Below are 19,416 nucleotides of genomic sequence, written 5' to 3'. Positions count from 1 at the left end.
ATAATTGAGAAATTGCTTAAACAGGTAAGTTCATGATTAGAAAGATTTTATCGTCAATGCAATATTTTAATAAAATTTATGTAAAAGAAAAGACCAAAAGACATATGCCCACCCAAGGTTTACTCTTTTTTAAAACTTTCACCCGTTAATTTTCAAAATTTTAAATACTTATTTATTAACGATTAAAGTTAACAATTTTAAGGATAAAATCGTCATTTAACTAATAATATTTAAAAAAACTAAAATTTTATCTCTTTTTCCACCTTTAAACTCTAAAAAACTAAAAATTTTCTCTCATTCAAAAGTTTAAAAAATTATATTTTTCTCCTTTTAGGGTTTTCAATTTCCTCCCTTCTTCTCTAGTGACTGAAGCAGGCCAAGAGCCTCATTAGCCCATCCTCTACTTGTCGCAAAACAACCTTGACTAAAGAAAGACTAAAAGATGGCAAACTGATGAATGATCAAAGGCATCTACGAAGACCATCAATGGACAAATCAATTGTGATTTCATTGGATTTGGTAGCGATTTAACCGAATTCAGAGGTGGGAAACGTTTCCCACCTTTGAATCTAATCTAATCGCTTCTGAATCTGGTGAAATTGAAGTCGATTAGTTCATCGATGGCCTTCATGGATGAGTTCGATCGTTTGTCAATTCGTTGTCTTTTAGTCTTTCTTCAGTTAGGGTAATCGATGATAGGCAGAGGATGGGCTAACGAGGCTCTCAGTTAGCTATGGTCACCGGAGAAGAAGGGAGGAAATTGAAAACCCAAGTAGGAGAAAAATGTAATTTTTTAAACTTTTGGGTGAGAAAAAATTATTAATTTTTTAGAGTTTAGGGTTGAAAAAAAAATTAAAACTAACAGATTTGGTTAACTTTAATAGCTAACTAGTGGACATTTAAGTTTTTGAAAGTTAATGAATAAAAGTTTGGAAAAAGAGTAAACCTAGTGGGAATAAGTGGTTTGGCCAAAAACAATATATAAATAATTAACTACTATTTATTTATTAAATTTTCTGAGATGATCTTTTTTATTCTCTGTTTCGGTAACCTAAAGGGTGCGTTTGGTTGACGATTTTTAAAATTACTTTGGTAATCTATTTTTTATTCCCTTGTTTGGTTTGTCAGTAATAAAAGATTACAGTAATTTTCTATTACCAATGCTGACGTGGCAGGTAATATAGGTGGTAATCTGATTACCACCTTCACCTTAGGTATTTAAAGATTACTAGGGTAATCTTAAGTTTATTATAGAAAAATTATTATGTATTAATTTTTTGAGATCAAAATAAATTTATTTTTAATTAATATGACAAATAATATAAAAAATATTTAAAAATAATTATATTCAAGGGCATTTAAGTAAAATAATTTACTAGTAATCTTTTATTACCTTTAACCAAACACAATAATTATTTATACCTATCAAATTTTATCAAACATAGTAATCATTTATACTCAGTAATCTTCTAAGTAATCTATCTTCAAGGTAATCTTTCTATTTTAGTAATCAAATATTATCCAAACCAAACGCCCCCAAAGAGTCATTCACTTTTTATGCCAATTTTAGTATGGAAAAAGTTAATCACAAGAGGTGAGTCGTTAATTCGATGAACATTAAGGAAACATAACATATGTAAAATTATATTGCTAGAAATGCATTTAGAGGAGAAGGGAGGGGGATGAACATAGATATGAAAATTTTGTAAAATTTAAGGTAATCTTTCTATTTTAGTAATCAAATATTACCCAAACCAAATGCCCCCAAAGAGTCATTCACTTTTTATGCCAATTTTAGTATGGAAAAAGTTAATCACAAGAGGTGAGTCGTTAATTCGATGAACATTAAGGAAACATAACATATGTAAAATTATATTGCTAGAAATGCATTTAGAGGAGAAGGGAGGGGGATGAACATAGATATGAAAATTTTGTAAAATTTAATGTCTTACTTATCTAAGCTGATCCAACAAGTATTAAGTTATTTGCAAAATGAACTAAATTTTGGTGTAAGATTTTCAACTCTAGAACGAACATTCACACTTCAGAACGAGTTTGTTCCTTCATGGAATAATTAGAAGCTTTCTAGCATGTCATAGTAAGTGTAGAATTGACTCATTATTCTTAAGTTAAATGAAACGAGCAATTCATATCCATTTCTTACACTTTTAAAATTAGAAAAATAGGTCAAATAACTATTTCTCACCCAAAGTTTGTTGAAATAACGAAAGTTTATCAAGTGATAGGTCTTGGCATGACTTGACCTGTGAGTCTAGTGGGCCACATCCAAATTAGCTCAAGACAACTCAGCCTGACTCATTGCTGCCCCCACATGAATTTAATCAAGGCCAAACGACAATTCCCACTCAAGGTATGCTGCAATCTCAAGTTTCTACCCTTTAACTATAAAAACACTAAACACCCATCTATGGTCGGTTAAATTTAACGAAACTCTAACGGTGATAAGGATAAAATCATCATTTTCTCTATAATATTAAAAATAAACTAAAATAGAATCTACTTTTACCCCCCTAAACTTTAAAAACTAAAATTTTCCCCAGTCTAAGTTTTAAAAAATCACAGTTTCACCCTAGGGTTTCGTTTTGAAATCTCCGACGGCATCTCCAGCTCCATTGTTTACGTTCTCTCCCTCTCGAAGCATCATTTCCTTTCGACGATCTCTTTCTTCCCATTTGGACATTCGATCGACATCGGAGAAGTCGTGGAAGACGAAGAACTTTATCGAGGAAGACAAAAAATTTCATCGGGGAAGATGAAGTTCTTGGTATTCCCATTCGTTGTCAAACGAGACGACTCGTCGTCCTCTGGGAAGACGAGTCGTCTTCATCTGGGAAGACGATCGTCTTTTGGAAAGACGATCGTCTTCCTAGACGACGAAGACAAGATCGATCGATCTCGTCTTCGTCGTCTGGGAAGACGATTTCTCTTTCCAGACGACATCTCTCTATGCCAGATGGGTTAGGGTGGAGTTGAGGGGGGTCGTCGGTGGAAGATAAACCATCAGGAGGGGAAGATGATCGGCGATGGCACCGGAGAAAGTGAAAGAGTTTGGAAATAAACCCTAGGGGGGAAATACCATCTTTTCAAACTTAGCTTAGAGAAAAAATGTTAGTTTTTAAACTTTTAGAGGGAAAAATGAGATTAAATTTTCAGGGGTTAGGGTTTCGTTAAATTTAACCGATCATGGGTGGGTGTATTTGGTGTTTCTATAGTTAAAGGGTGGAAAACTTGAGATTACAGTATACCTTGGGTGGGAAATAGTCGTTTGGCCTTTAATCAATTAGATATTCAAGGTCTCAGAGAATGAGGGGCATTAATGAATTAACATATAGTCATTTCAAAACAAAGAAAAGAATATTTAAGCTGTATTAGATATCGAGGATCAAATAGTAGATTTTCAAAATATATAACAAAACTTCACTGTTACTAATAACACATTTTAGTCATTAAAATATAAATAAATCATGTTTCCTTACCTTCAAATTGTAGTTGAGCTATTATTTGTAAATAAATAAATAAATAAATAAATATATATATATATATATATATATATATATATATATATATATTTCTTTCCAAGTCCCATTTTTTTAAGTACTAATTAGAATATGAGGGAAATTCATAAATATATACAAATAATAAGTATAAATTTGAGTCCTAATGATGATATACTAATATATGATTAGAAATTACTTTAATATTACTTCAAAATCATCTAATAATATAATGATATATTATTATTTGTATTCAAATTTATGCTCGTTATTTATATATATAATTTTATTGAATTTGAAGACCCTCTGCTGTGTGAGTTATGCGAAATACTTCCTGCCTACAACGGCAATGGATTCCAAGGCTTATCAAAACCCTCTTCTTGGACGGCAAAGGATAGATAGACTGTAAACGATAAATATTAGAGACAACAAATAAGACGGTTAAATGCAAATTAAAAAAACCCAGGAAGCTTTGTATAAATTCATAGTTGAAGAGGAGCAAAAGTGAATTATGTAATCAAAATGTGTTTCAATATCAACAGACAATTATCAAGGGAAGAGTTGAAGGAGATGGAAAAGAGAAGAAAAGCAAAGCAAAAAGAGAAAGAGAGGAAGGCCATGGAAAAGGACACAAGGAAAAGAGAAGAACGGAGGAAGGAAATGAAAAGGAAACAAGACAAGGAGAAAAAGAAAAGTGAAGAATTAAAAAGAAAGGAAAGAGAAAAGAAAGAAAAACAGAAAAGGAAGAAACGCTCAAGCTATTAAATCTATTTACCTTTTTCACCTTCTTGTTTCTTTTTTTTTTTATACCAGTCTTTATGGTACCAGGTGTTTTACAACTTGTAAGCAAATAAATCTAAAACAAGCTGTTGAAATAATAATCAATTCTGATACTAGGCCCCGTGAATTTTCATTTCAAAGTAGAATTTATTACTTTTTTCCCAGAGTTTATTACACCACCACCACAACAACAATAATAAAGGAAGAAGACAAGCAGCCATGCAGGAAACTAATGGAACAAAGCCTGCAATGGGGTTGCTCTCTTCTCAAAAATAAAAAATATAGTTAGAATTTACACCTTGTAAAGGTATACGCTGACTCAAATTACCCTTCACCATTCTAATATTGGTTGGTTTTTCAAAATGTTGATATGATTTAAGCAGAGGAGCAACATCATGATCATGTGGTACAATCACAAACCTCCTATCTATTTCAGCACCCTACAGATTTCATCAACTAATTGCTGTCGGCTTGATGGGTCCACCTGCATTGGATTCAAAAGATTAGAAATCCCAAATTAGGGGAAAAGATAATGAAGTGGTAGCAAGAAAGAATGATTGAATACTTTACCTTGCTTAGAAGTGTGGCAAGACCTTGCGGAAGAGCTTGCAAATCTGATGTTGAATTGCCAATATTTGTTAATTGAAGCAATACCTTCTGGACCCCCAACTCTTGTAGCTTTTTCTCATAATTCTTAGAATCATTTTTCCATGTATAGAAAGCTTCATCATCTGACCAAGCATCTGCTTTGCCTCTAGCAATATCTGAATCCAAAAACCATTCTTTGATCAAATCTATGGCAGATCTGTGTGATAGATGGTCACCGCCAGCATCTATCAAAGTCTTCACTAGAGAGCTCTCAGCAATTCTTCGGCGCAATCTTCTGTAGAAGTAAGAACGCGATCTACTCCAGTCCACAACTTCTCTGATTACCTGTTTTGCAGCCATTCTCAGGGAAGTATCATGAAGTTCAGCAAATTTGGTGGCTATTTGAGTGTAGACTGGCAAAAGCTGCTTCTCACGTGCTTTTATCTGCTGCTGCAGAGATTCAACCATTGCCGGGGGTTCATTGCTTTTCGCTACCTGAAGTTTTGCCTTCAGATCTATAAGCTGGTGGTCAAGCCTTCCCATGCACTCTAGTAGTTCCCTTGTCCTAAACTTGATTTCAATCATCCCTTCTGGCTCAAGAACATTACCTTTAGATGTACAATCAGCATACATTTCTATATGATCTGAGTTGATCCGACTGTCAACAACCACCCATGCCCCACCACGGAGCTCACCCATCATGGGGATGTAAACAAAGACAGGCTGTTTGTATGTTCTAAGGTTTTCGACAATGGTTGATCCAGCCTGAAGGATCCCCTCAAAAAGGTCTCTCTGCCCACCTGAAAAGCCTCTCCAGTTAGCAAGAATGAAAAGAGGGAGTTCTTCTCTGTTGAAATCCATCAAAGCTTGAGCTGTCTTGGTTGCAGAATCAGGAAACCAGACTTGCCCAGCTTGAGGAACCACCCTTTCATGGGAATCAAGTTGACCGGGATCAGCAGGTATTACTTGCATAACTGTCTGTGTCTCAACAGCAACAATTCCAACAGGAATTCCTCCAAGCCTTGCCCTTCCTGTAACAACAGTCCTTGCCCAACCTTCCAGTGTTTCAACAAAACTATCCTTGTCAAAAATACCCCCCATCCACTTACTATTACTGTCCAATGTTCCACAGATAGCAGCACGGGGATCACAAGAGTTTTCCGGGAAGTAATCAACAAGCCTGTCTGTAGGATCTGAGGGACTTGTAATGGGAAGTAACCCACCAATATGGGGAGGAACATAGCTCAGCCACTTCAAAATAGCTGAAACACCTTCAAGATCATCTGAAACAGTTAGATGAACGACCCCATTAGTTGCCATAATTTTAGGTCCCCCAAGTTGCATGTGGGAACTGTACACTTCCCGGCCAAGAAGTTTGTTCAATGCTGAGAAACCAGTAAGAATTATGGGCTGATCAAGTCTCTGTATGCACCGCATCCCAAGCCGAGCAAGATAAGCACCTATTCCAACAGTTCTGCCTGTCACATATGTCAAAGTAAAGGTTTCCCTGTATGCCCTGGAATAAGCACCAGCAATAGCACCGCTGCCACTTAGGTTCTCAACACCAAGTCCATCCTCTTTCCCAACAATGCTATCCACAATCCACCTGGTTTCTCCACTTTCCAGCTTCATTTCATGTGCTATAACATATGATGCAATCCGAGCGTAATCCTCAGGTGTCAAATATACATACTGAAAACCACGCTCAGGGTTTGATTCATCCGACCAGCCAATTTTAAAGCAGGCTTTGACTTCCTCAGCTACTCCAAGACGGGCACCAGAATTGGCTGCCAAATAGATTAATGGAAGTTTTTCTTCACAAGCAAGATCAGTTACCGCTAAGAAGAATGCATCCTCTCTTGGGCCAAAAGATCCAGCCTTAAAGGTAACATCATTTGCTACAATTAAAATTGTCCTTCCAGATGGGAACTCAGGAGTAGACATATCCATGCGCCAGGCTACCATGCCAACATCATTAAGTCCAGGTGGACGCTCAACAGAAACAAGAGGAGTACCCCAGGACCCTTTGTCATCAGCAAATTTGAGTTCTGTAGCTCTGAGAAGAACGTTATCCTTGGGTTTATTCATATTTGGGAACTGGGATGCCCATGAGAGCTCCAGTGCTGTCTCAAATGCCTGCAACCAGCATCTCTTATTAATATGATTTGATCGGTTTCTCTGCATATGTCTCCCAAAAATAAAAAATTCACCAATATTATATCAAGAATATGATAAGAGTGCTCACCAGAGGAAAATCATAGCAATAAGTAGTGCTGCTTTTCCTGGCCACAAGACGTTTCTGATCTAATTTTCCCAAAGATTTATACTCAGCATTGACTTCTACACCATGCAGAGGGCCTCGTACAGAGATTGAATGGTACACTACTCTGTGTTTGCTGGTATCTTCAAGTTCTCGATATATCTGGATGTGATGTTGACCAGATACATAAAAAGGATTAACCACAAACTTATCAAGAATATAAAGTAATATGGAAGCTAGCCAACAAAAGGATTTTATAACCTGAATTCATAAGTCATTCAAGCAACTGTAAGAAGGCATCCCATACTTTGTTAATCAATTTTATTGTGCACAACATAATGAATTCCTATGTCCTATCTATTGTATTATTCCACGTCTTTTCTTTGTTAGACATGCAAAGTTATTATGACAGGAAAATGGCTTCCAGAGTGGATCAGGATCACAAATTTAGCTAAAAGATATGCTTCTAGCAGCTTGTATTCCTATAAAAGCCATTTTACAAAAAGGTGACAGACCCAGACTACTGAGAAAAGCTATATATTTGAACCATTCAGGAGAAGACCTATCTGCAGTACTAGTTCATTATACTAATCAAATATGCAAACTAATTTAAGGAAATTATCCCCCTCCTTAATTCTGAACTGCAAAGTGCTTTACACATCAGCGAGATCAGAAAACTTGTAATTTAAAAGTGTCTCCAGGTGGAGGACCAATTTCTAAGCACCCGAAGATAGTAAACACACTTACATGTACAGTGCAGGTGTGACCAGTCACATTTGTTACAACCACTCTCCAAGCACCGTTTGCTTGCCCAGAAGATGCCATCCAAAGCTTCACTTCCCACTCACATACACCCAAACGATGCATTCTTACACCAACATTTGAATGAATTTCACGTACCAGTCCTTCTAAGATCACTGCAACTGCAGTTTCTTCTTGCCCTGCATTTACATCAACTCTCCTAGAAACAATACAGCTCAAACATAAGATCCAAAAGGAAATTAACCACAAATCCACAAGCAAAGAACTGATGAATTTGAAATAATTACTTGGGGTATGGCACAAGATCATTGATTTGTTGTTCGCGTAAGATACAAAGGTACATATGGGCATGGTCAGATCTGAATGAGGCATTGTGCATATTAAGCTCTAGCTCCTCCATTGAAGCCATTAATGACCTCAAAATACTCCTTGAAGTAAATGACATATTCCATTGGGCAACACTGGTTTCTTTACTCAGTCCTGGATAAGACGTGAATCCTTCATTTGTGCTTTGCCTGACAAGAGTTCTGAGGAACATCCTCCGAATTGGTAGCTGCTTGTCTACAACAGTGTATAAATGCCACTGACGATCGCGGGATAGAGTGTATTGTATATTATCATAACCTTTAAGCTTGTCCTGAATCAAAACAAATGTTATGAAATTTCAAGTCAAAGCCATAGTGAGTATATATATATATATTTTTTTTGTGGGGGGCTGATTGGGGAAACCAAATGGAAGGACTAGAGGTGAATGACAAACCAATTCAAGGTAGATGGATAGAGGAGGTTCCAGATGACGCAACAGAGGCTCTTCTTCATAGTAATGTTTTTCTGATGGCCAGTGAAAGGAATGCCTCATGGGAGCCCTTCCTTCATCTCTCTGAATGATACAGCTAATGACCCCAACACCTGCGGCACGTAGACTGGAGCCCACTTCCTCCCCTTTAAGTATTTTGGCTAATTTGTTTATTCTCTCTTGAGCCTGATCCTCATCACCACTGCAAAGAACCACAGATTAAAGCTGGTAAAGATGAAAAATCATTCAAAAAGTTCCCTTTTCTAAATTTGACAATTAGAGAATAGTAACCAAGACACCAATTTTCCAGAATACTGAAAATGTAAAACTATCAACTATTGAAACAATCTTTTGTTTTTTAATGTACAGCCATTATGGTTGGGATTAAAGCCAAATTGCAGCAGACTAGATTTAGTCAGATTACTAATTTTATTGTCTGATTCTACATATATGTCACAGATAAGCAGACACTTCAACAACTTGTTTCTATAAATATCACCCAGGATTCACAGAATAGTGCAGTAATTCATAAACACAGATTTCACAGCAAGTGAAAAAGCAAAAACACCCAATACCTATCCTGAAGTAAACTCATCTGATTGTTGATGCCCACCAATGCAATATGCATCATATTAGTTGGTTCAGCAGATCCATCTGGAATTGGTTCATGAATGTTATGAGAAGTTTCCCTCAATGCAGCAGTAATGATTGGGGGAAGGAGTTGAAGAGATTTTATTATAACCATGGCTCCCCATTTCCTCTCACTGTGTTGCTCAACCAACAGTTTATCAGACATTTGATCTTCAGACCCATTCTTTCTCTCAATATGCTCCTCCACGAACTCCCATGATGCAATAAGACCACCTCTGTGCCACTGCATCCTAACACTCCCCTTTACAAGATAAGGCTGATAGTAGAAAGCAAAGGTTAAAGAGGGACTGGACCTCCTAATGTTGAATCAGCAGAGATTAATATAATTTGAGAAGGAATACCTGATATAGCCTACGAACATAAGTCTCCACAACCCGCCTTTGAAGGGTGTGATCACTGTGGTCAAACAGACCGACAAGTGCATCTTCAACTGCTAAAGGAGCGCTCACAAGATCCTCCATTCGTTCATTGATGGCACTTTTCCTCTTGGGAGTATCCATACTTTCACCATCCTCAGTGAACATCTCTAATTCAGATAGGCTTCGAGCAATGCTAGACCGAAGTTCACTTAATTTGGTTTGCTCCAGCAATTGACTTGCCTTTAGTGCCAACTGCATCAATTTATTGTATCTTAAAAGTGGCGTTCAATTAAGAAAGATAATAACCATAAAATGACATGAAATAAACTTCAAAGATCACATTAAAGTCCTTTCCATGGCAGACCAAGTTGAAGAAAAATCCAATTATTCAACTTCAATCAAATAAATCAGTTCATCGGCCAACCTCGGAATAATTTGTATGATTGAGCGAAGAGAATCGTATAAGTTTTTCCCTGTATGCAGCAGGGTTTGGGTACACCAATTGTTCCATCAGCCGTAGTACCAGCTTATTTTTACTCCTGATACCCTGCAATTCAACGAATGTATATAATTTTGGAGCAAAGTATTTTCTAAAGAAAGCAAAAGTGAACAGAAGAGGTCAGCCAATGAGCATCGTTTAAAGTGTATACCTGATGAGAAAGCACAATGTCCACAACCTTCAAAAGATCTTTTGTATATTGAAGTCGAAGACGTTCAATTACGTCTGCCTGGAGAAGAAATAACATAATAATTAGGACTCCTTTAACAAAATGATAATAACATAATTGGTGGTTCATTTTTTTGGCTTGTTTGACATTAAATTTCTACCAAGGTTCAACGTAAGAAAACAACCTTCAAATATTGATCATGGAAACAAGATATTCATCACAAGAATGTAATGGAGCTAACAAGATTGGTGTTTTCTCAATTCTTCACAAAGAACTATTGAGAGAAGACTTACCCAAAATAAAACTGTTGAGGGAAGACCAGATTAGTATGCACGAAGACTAAGAAATATGATAAATGAAGCTACCAAAATAGGTGTTTCTTACTTTCTTAAAACGGTACTGTAGACTAGATTAAGTCAGACATATATCTAAATGGAATAACTTTCACAGTGACATGGGCCCAAAGAGAAAAAGGACTGAAACATTATGTTAGAATTGGACATACAAAGTTTGACTATTCTTTAACTACAATCATAATCTTTCAGGATGCTAATAAGAGTGCTGTCCACAATCCGAAATAATCAGAACACATCTACATTTTCATGTTAAGATTGCATAAACAATTGAGATTCATAGGGACAAGATTACCTGGATGTTATCGTTGAATAATTCTTCAACAGACAGATACTCTTCAAAAAGTGACTGAACTATTACACGGGCATGACTCTCTCTTCCACCCTCATAAGACTTCACAAGACTCATCAAAGGCTCAACAAGCCTTTCCAGAGCTCCTCTTTCCTTTTCAGGACAGGACAACAGATGTGCCTGCAGCAAACAAGCACATGCCCTAAGTACACTAAAACTCCAAGAGCAAAGGTAAAAAGAACTGGAAAGTCACCTCAAGAACAGATGAAGAATGTAAAATAACTCACCTCAAGAACACCTCGCAATACTTTGGCGGGGAAGTCAACACTCTGGGAACTGGAAATCCCCTCAAACCCCTTATATTTCGATTCCAACTGATAAATGTGGATCAAGGCAAGATCAGATAAATATTGAAGTCCAAAGCCACTACTTGAACAAAAATCCAGAGCAAAGCATTAAGTTTAACATTTCACCTCATTTTTCAGTTCTTTGGGAAGGCGGGTAGACAAAACAGCTAAGCACTCTTGCCATTGAAGGAAAGGGAGTTCAGGACTGTCAAGACAATTGAGCAAGCTTTGCACAACCTAATATAGATACCATATTTGTTTATGAGAAGAATAAAGTTTAAAAAGAAAAAAGGTTGGTAATCTTATCCGCCTACAGTTCTATGTTTTCGAGGGGAAAAACAATAGATCACAGCCAAGAACAAATTACTGAATAACAATATTGTTTAAAATTTTAAAATAAAATAAATGCAGGGAAGAGATTCATACTTCATCGATATTATGCTCATAACCAGCAAGGATCATGCGAGCTGCATTTAGACTTGCAGCACATCTCTGATGAACTTTACCAGAAATTGCAGTTGGAGGCCCCAAGATTGGAAAGCTTCCATGGAATGGTTCAGCTTTTCTTACAGCAGAAGGATCATCAAGATCAAGGCTTGCTATAAGCTCACCAGCCTACAAGAGAAGTGACTTCTTAATTTTTTTATTAATACAGAAGATTTAAACTTCTCACTTGGAAAATAATATACCTGCATTGCTTGACCTTCAGCCATTTTAAATCGGATAAGTCCAGAAGCAGGTGAAAGAAGAGGCATACACATCTTCATGACCTCAACCTCAGCATAAGGTGTATCAGCATCAATGTGACTAACATCAGAAACCAAATATCTCAGCAGCTTGCATGGTGTCTCAGCCACTAACTTTGATGGATCGTGATCATTCTGAATACAACAAAGATAAGTAACCATTTTTACCCCAGTTAAGCTAAAAAAAAAAGAAAAATAAGAAAGAAAAGAACGTGTAGCACCTGAAGCAAGCAAGTCCTTCCATCAATAAGAAGGCGAGTTCCTGCTGCTTCTTCCTCTGCATATATAACATGACTATTTCCATCCAACTGTAACAAATTGAAGTAAATAATTACTTTAATGAAGCTTCGGATGCACATAAGACACAACTTTCAGCCACTCACCCCCACCATTGTCAAATTCTCTATGGTACCAGGAACCAAAATTGCTAAATAAATAGATGAAATAGCATCTGCCTAAAATGCTTGATAAATGAACTTTAATTCTCAATTTTGGTTTTTCTTGATCATAACAAAGGTTTCCTTCAATTTTGATTTAATTACCCAGACCTTAGGTATAAAACCACAAACCTAACTACTCAACTAAACCTCATTTCCTGTATAAATTTAACAAGGATGCTTTAATTCTTGAAGATAACAGAAAGTGGAACAGATTCAAAACATATTGTATGGTAAATTAACAACACAATAACCATGAATGGTGTTTATGAGCAGTGTATTGAACCTCATTCATATGTAGCTTACAGACCCTTTACACTCATATAACTGAGGCATCTGAACAATCAACAGATGAACAAAATGAATGGTCAGAATTCATGAATTACTGCATAGGTTCATAAATTGCAGGGAATACAATCGAGATGTATGGTAGTGCTAGAACACCAATCAACAGAACCATTTGTTACAAATTACTAACACCCATAAGTTTCTGGGACATGTTGTTCATTAAGTGTTGGTTCAGAAGAATTTATGATGTGCATGGGAAGTCCTAAACATAAGGATCCAGACTGATACATTTTTTTTTTTTTTTTTTTTTTTTTGTGGAAAGATTTTTTTACTTGAACTCAGATTATGACACTCATAATGATTGGTAAGATCAGTAAAGTTGCTAACATGACTCAGTTGCCTTACCAGAATCTAACAAGAAGCATAAAATGAGTGACAGCCACAAGAATTATGTTATCCACAAAGCAATAAACAAGAGTTACAAATCAAGTAAAACCTTACCTGCATCAGTAAACCCCCATCACGTAAAGTATGAATCTCTGCTTCAACTTCTGATTCATTCATTCTCAATCTATAGCTCCCAGGACCCCCTCTGACCATGTCAATCTAGAAGCAGTTTTCCAAAATATTAACAAAACACATTAGTCAACTCCATAAGTCCTATAATCATGCAATTTGAAAAGCCAATGTATTAATAACCTTGCATCAATACAACACGTACCGTATATTTGCTTCCTTCAATGTTCAAAGAAACTTGAGAGTTGACAAGTGATATGTGCTGCGATTGGAATCAATGGATATTACTATTGATAAAGTATAGTTTACCAACGCTTGATAAAGTATAGTTTACCAACGCATGTACAAAGGAAACTGTCTGTACCTTGGGAGGTATTTGTCCCTTTTCAAGATAACCAATATAATCTGAAACCGCAGCAGCACTGCTCACTGATGCTTTCTGAAAAACAACAGTAAAAAAGCAAAATTGACATTGAATACATGCACATGCCTCACAAACATATGCACACCAATATATTGCATAGACACTTACATATAGAGCACCACCAACAACAGAGAGATACCACGGAGGCCTTTCCGCTCTAACTCGCATGGCAATTCTACTATCCAGCCAACCGGTATGTATTTTATTTTCTCTGTAATCTGAAGCCTGTTTAACATTTCTAACTTGTGTTACATTGTATTTTTTGGTGCATATAATTTTTAAGGTAGTAATGATTACAAAATGGATCAGAATGCCAATTAGTGAAAAAGTTTACATGTAAAAGATCAATTGTGTAATCAACATTGGTACGAATTTCTCCACGAATTTGAATTTCTTTCAGCCCAAGAACCATATTTGCAATAGCTAGAGCTCTAGATTCTCCAAATGCAAAAACATGACCTGAGGTAAGATGAAACATATTATTTTTGAGCCAAAAGTACGGCAAAACATACAGAAGTAGGCTCCAATGGAAAGAAGACAATGCTATGATTTTTTTTGTTACTCAAAACTGAGACCTGCAAAGGGCTTAAATCACTTTACAATTGTCTACAAGTCCACGAAGAATCAAAAATTAAGTCGGAAACATTTTTAACAGAAAAATGGAATTTGTACTCAAGTGTCAGTTTTAATTGCATCAAATGCCTCTATTTTGGTTTGCTCAGTCAAACTTAAATTCCAAGCTACCAGCTAAAACTTACCAAATTGAGAATCTGAGAATTCATGAATGCCTCCTCCAGACTGCAAATCATAATTTCAACCACTATTAATATTGAACATTGAAGAGATAATTTAGATAAAACTATCAACCAACATTTACCTTAACAGAGAAGTAAGCCCACACATTTGGCTTGCTTTTAAAACTCAGTTCCTGCACAAAGTTATGAAATGCATTAGGGTTCATCATGATCAGTATTTCAGATGCTTCAGGCAAGAATCCTTCCAGAACCTCCATGGTCTAACCTGTACTTTACCACTAGTAGGCTTAAAACCATCATCAGGATCCTCACTTGTCACACGGACAGCTACACAGTGACCTTTTGGCCTGGTAGACTCTGCCTTGTCAAAATCAAAAGGTGTGGCAACAACCGAAGTTTTCCTCCAAGCATCATAGCCACCACCATGTTGCATTCCATAAAATCGCCTTATTTCTAATCAATTGGAACATATAAACACCAAAATGAGACATATACATCCAATCAATAAGGATTATAATTAATAAAAAGCATTGAAATAGTACATAGATCTGGTTAAAAAAAACCTGGAATTTGCCAGAGAGGAATGCCCATCCCGACTGAAACTTGCGCTGCTGGAAGACTTACTTCAGCAATCCACTCGGTGACAGGATGCTCAACCTAGATTAAGGTAAACTACAACTACTTAGAAAGAATTAAAAACATATCAAGGAGGATACTGCAAACAAGCAATAAACAATCACATCAAAGCATAATCAAGTGAAAACTGATAGCCCATGCAGTTTGTCAATGCTCTAAGACAGTAATATAACCGCCAAATGATTTTTTAAATGACTAAGCAGCTGAATTGTTCTGTAATAGATTTAATTAATCCTAAGTGACCTGGTCAGCACATAAATAAATTTTTTATAATCTGGAATGATAGCAAGCAAGCAATGCTCTCATACATAATTATAAAATAATATAATACACAATAGCCCAGGACACTCTAAAAAGCTAATTCAAAGAGATTATACAAAAACCTACAACCATAAAAACTGACTACCTAGTACCTAGTGAGAGTAAGGCATTGTAAGAATCCCAGTGGAACCATGTTACAAACCTGTAAACGAGGGTTCAGCTCTAAGAAATAGTACTCGCCCGTGTCCATACTGTAAAGATATTCAACGGTAGCTGCTCCAACATAGTTTACACATTTAGCCAACCTTCTAGCTGCCTGCTCCAACTTCTTCACAGTCTCTAATGGAGCCACAGTAATTGGACCCTCCTCAATTATCTATATAAAATAATGCATCAATAGATCTTCGACAACAAAAAGGGAAAGTTATTCCATATAGATAAAGAGATGCACTAACAATGTTATTCCTCATTATAGCAAAAGCAAAAGCTAAAATAAAACCACTGGTTACAGACTAAACTAAATTTAGTGCTAGTATCTGACAGATGAATATACCTTCTGGTGCCGCCTCTGAACACTACAATCACGGCTATGCAAAGCTGCGACATTTCCATACTGATCACAGAGTAACTGGACTTCTAAATGTCGGCTCTAATTAGAGAAAAACCAAATAGATTGTTAGAGTAAAATCTTAACTCAAGCAGTTAAGTGTAAGCACTTTCAGAAAAAAGTAAAACATATTATCCTACCTGGGAAGCAACCTTCATTATGAAAATAGGTGAGCCAGGAACTTCACCTTGAACTTGTTTAAACAGAGCTCTAACTTCTTCATCACTATGAACCTATAAAGTCATGAATTAATTCATATCATCAAACTAAGCATTTAAGGGTTCAAACCCAAACCAGTTGTCAATCTGATAGTTAACCTTGACAGTCCTACATTTAGACTAAATATATATATATGTATTTATATTGACTGAGTGATACATCTATTTCTCTCTAAAATATGCTCATGTGTAGAACAAACCTTTCTTATTCCTTTACCGCCACCACCCCAAGATGCCTTAATCATTGCAGGATAACCCACAACTTGACAACTTGCAACAGCCTCCTCAGTTGTATAAACACATGCTTGCCTATATATATCATCTGGAATGGTCACCAAGCAACTATCAGAAGAAATTTTCACCTGGAAGATTACAATGTATATTAGATGTTAGACAACTTGCAGAAAAAATGGAATTGAAAGTACAATCATAAAAAGATTTAAAGGGAAAGAAAAGTTACATGTGAACCACTCCATGGAAGTGTGGGGACATCTGCTGCCTGAGCAATTAATGATGATCCTATCTTATCTCCCAATGCTGCCATTGAAGTAGATGGGGGGCCAAGAAATATGATCCCCTTTGCATTAAGGGCATCTGGTAGCTCAGGGTTCTCCGACGCATGACCCCAGCCAGGCCAAACAGCATCAACATGTGTAATCTCTGCCATCTGTGAAACCAGGAATAGAAAATTGTACAAACATGCCTCTTGAGATTAGAATAATGTATTGATCTTTAGTATCTAGATAGCTCAATATGCAACTCATTTCTTTTCTACAAATTTTTAGCTTGTCAAATCATAACCTTATATCACTAAATTGTATTGCTGATAATAGAAGCACGGAATCAGCAATGTCACTAGATGAAACTTCTTGTTCTAATTGTCTATTTTAACCAAGTTAGTTTTACTTCTTCAGGGACAAATTTGAAAGTGCATATGTTTTATGGGTTCTTATATACACACCTCTACAATGAGCTGCACATTAGCATAGTTATTGTTATTTGTACCACCAGGAACTTCCACAAACTGATCAGCGATTCTTATATGCTCTGCATTGATTCTCATATCCTCTGGAGTCGCCATGGCAACCAATAGGATTGCTTTCTCTGTGCCAAAAGTTTCATAAGCCCACGTCCTAATACTTCGCATGAACTTGACAGCTGCCATTCCATTGTTAGCTATTAAAATACTATGGATTGGCTTCTTCCCACCAAGGGAATGACAAAATTCATCTACTTCAGATATAGCTGCTGGGTTCCTGATTGGAACTACCCCATTCATTATCCCATTGGCATGCCCAACCACCAATGGATTAATTAGTGATCTCCTTTGGGCTTCTGACATCCTGCAATACCAAAATGCTAAGGTCAACCTACTGGAATATCAAGTTGCACTCAACAGATTGATTTTTGACACATTCATACAAATGATTGAAATAAAATGGTTCCAACTCTTAACTCAACTTCAACAATTTATTTTAGAGAATGATAAGACTTGAACTCTGACCTAAAATCAAACCAACTAAAAGCAGACTCAATTCAACAGCAAAGGTGAACTTCTAAGAGAAAAGAATTCAAGATATTGCACTAAGGCTATGTTTGGTAGGCGAAAAGTGAATTTACTATTAAACTCCTACTGTGTGACACTGATAACACATATTTCTTCAGCGGAAAAGTTTGTGTATGCCTATGTATCACAAGTATATTTCAAGTCTATTGAAATAATGAAGTATCCAATTCGACGTGCAGCCAATCAAATTAAATCTTAAGAGAATTATAGGAATTTAAAAAAGAATATGCAATGATTTGCTGCAAACAATTCCAATTTCTGCTAAAAGAAATCCATTTAAGAAACATCGAAAAAGATAAAGAGATTCTTCTATCTTCCCTTTCTTTATGAGTAACACTTTCACTAGTGCCTTCAAACTGATAGCAAAAAATACAACCAATAGCATGACAACACTAACAGATACACGTATCTATCAAGACAATGATGATCTTTATGGCAACTAAGATACAGGATCACATAAACATTGATTTCAACGAAAAAGCTTTGACTTTAAAAAAGAAGTGCAAACACTTGAAATCCCATGAACTCAACAAAAGCAAAAAAAAAAAAAAAAAGTATGCTATAAAACATCATCTACAGACAAAAACTCAATCAAAGAATCTTCAAACCCAAATCAGAATCGCACTCAAATGGCATACTCAAGCCAAGCACCATGATCACAAAAAATTAAAAAATAAAATGAAAACCCAATTAGAGATAGTCACAAAGTAATGAACCTGAAAAGTAATCACAAAATTCAAGAAGCTGAGATCAAATTGGGTTCAAACTCTGTTTCTGGGCGAAATGCATCAGAGAGAAAGAGAGAATCAGGAACAGAATTAAGAAAAGATGGAAAATAGCCAAGTGTGTGTTTATGAATTCAGTGAAGAGTTCTATGTTAGAAAGATAAAGAAGAAGAAGAAGAAGAATGTAATGGGAAGAAAGTGAAGTAATAGTTTTAAGGAAAATACAGAGAGGTAGGTGTGAGTTAGGGGAAGGTGGGGCTGTTAAGTTTTAAAGGCCTTTTATGAGTTCGCTTGCACGTGGTACCTGCCTCTGCCACACTGCACAACAACACCGCCTCTCTTCTGTCCTCTCCTTCGTCGTCGTCTTCTTCAACTTCAACCTGCTTATATATCAAAAATTACTCTTTCCCATTCTATATATATCTACAACTGGAAACCTTCCCATCAACCCTCTTATTAGCATTCAACAATTATGACTGAAGAAACCTGAAATAATAGAAAATACAATTTTATATTTTTCGTTCGCGGGGTTGTTGAGGGGTTTGACTTTTCAGTTGGGTGGCTTTGTGTCAACAACCCGTCTATGATCTGAACAGAAAGGGGAAGATTGGGGCGTTTGCGTTGAGCGTTAAAAAAACTTTTGTTTGATAGTGGAAGTAATAATTCATTAAATATTAAAATATTAGGAAGACTGTGGAATTTAGTTTTAATTTTATTATAATTTTTTTAAATAAAATAATTTTATTTTTAATAAATATAATAAATACCATTAAAAATATTTTAAAAAAAATTATATATAAAAAAATTCAAATAAAATAATATTTTATTATCTTTTTACTACATCTAATAGAATATAATAATTATT

At 36.0% G+C, this 19,416-nt stretch overlaps 1 protein-coding gene across 2 annotated transcripts; it reads right to left on the bottom strand.

Moving 5' to 3' along the window:
- Positions 1-4,422: 4,422 nt before the first annotated feature.
- On the bottom strand, positions 4,423-19,088 carry LOC123229974 (acetyl-CoA carboxylase 1-like). 2 transcript variants are annotated; one of them, XM_044656042.1, is made up of 33 exons: positions 18,856-19,088; positions 18,543-18,600; positions 17,221-17,602; positions 16,720-16,926; positions 16,460-16,621; positions 16,182-16,274; positions 15,988-16,083; positions 15,637-15,810; positions 15,101-15,194; positions 14,803-14,990; positions 14,660-14,710; positions 14,541-14,580; positions 14,117-14,241; positions 13,891-14,007; positions 13,723-13,797; positions 13,564-13,620; positions 13,344-13,448; positions 12,339-12,425; positions 12,061-12,252; positions 11,798-11,986; positions 11,498-11,608; positions 11,312-11,398; positions 11,028-11,204; positions 10,362-10,439; positions 10,136-10,258; positions 9,694-9,963; positions 9,277-9,608; positions 8,666-8,903; positions 8,193-8,542; positions 7,891-8,104; positions 7,129-7,305; positions 4,866-7,019; positions 4,423-4,779 (listed from the first exon to the last, which is right to left on the bottom strand). In XM_044656042.1, the coding sequence occupies exons 3-33, from the start codon at positions 17,599-17,601 to the stop codon at positions 4,723-4,725; spliced, it is 6,801 nt and encodes a 2,266-aa protein (XP_044511977.1). In that variant the 5' UTR covers position 17,602; positions 18,543-18,600; positions 18,856-19,088; the 3' UTR covers positions 4,423-4,722. The 2 variants fall into 2 exon arrangements, with proteins under 2 accessions (XP_044511977.1, XP_044511978.1); XM_044656043.1 differs by lacking the exon at positions 18,543-18,600.
- Positions 19,089-19,416: the final 328 nt, after the last annotated feature.

The sequence above is a fragment of the Mangifera indica genome, chromosome 11 (assembly GCF_011075055.1).
Source record: "Mangifera indica cultivar Alphonso chromosome 11, CATAS_Mindica_2.1, whole genome shotgun sequence".
NCBI lineage: Eukaryota > Viridiplantae > Streptophyta > Magnoliopsida > Sapindales > Anacardiaceae > Mangifera > Mangifera indica.
Note: the sequence above shows the minus strand (reverse complement) of the source record. Positions and strands in the feature narration are given on the sequence as shown.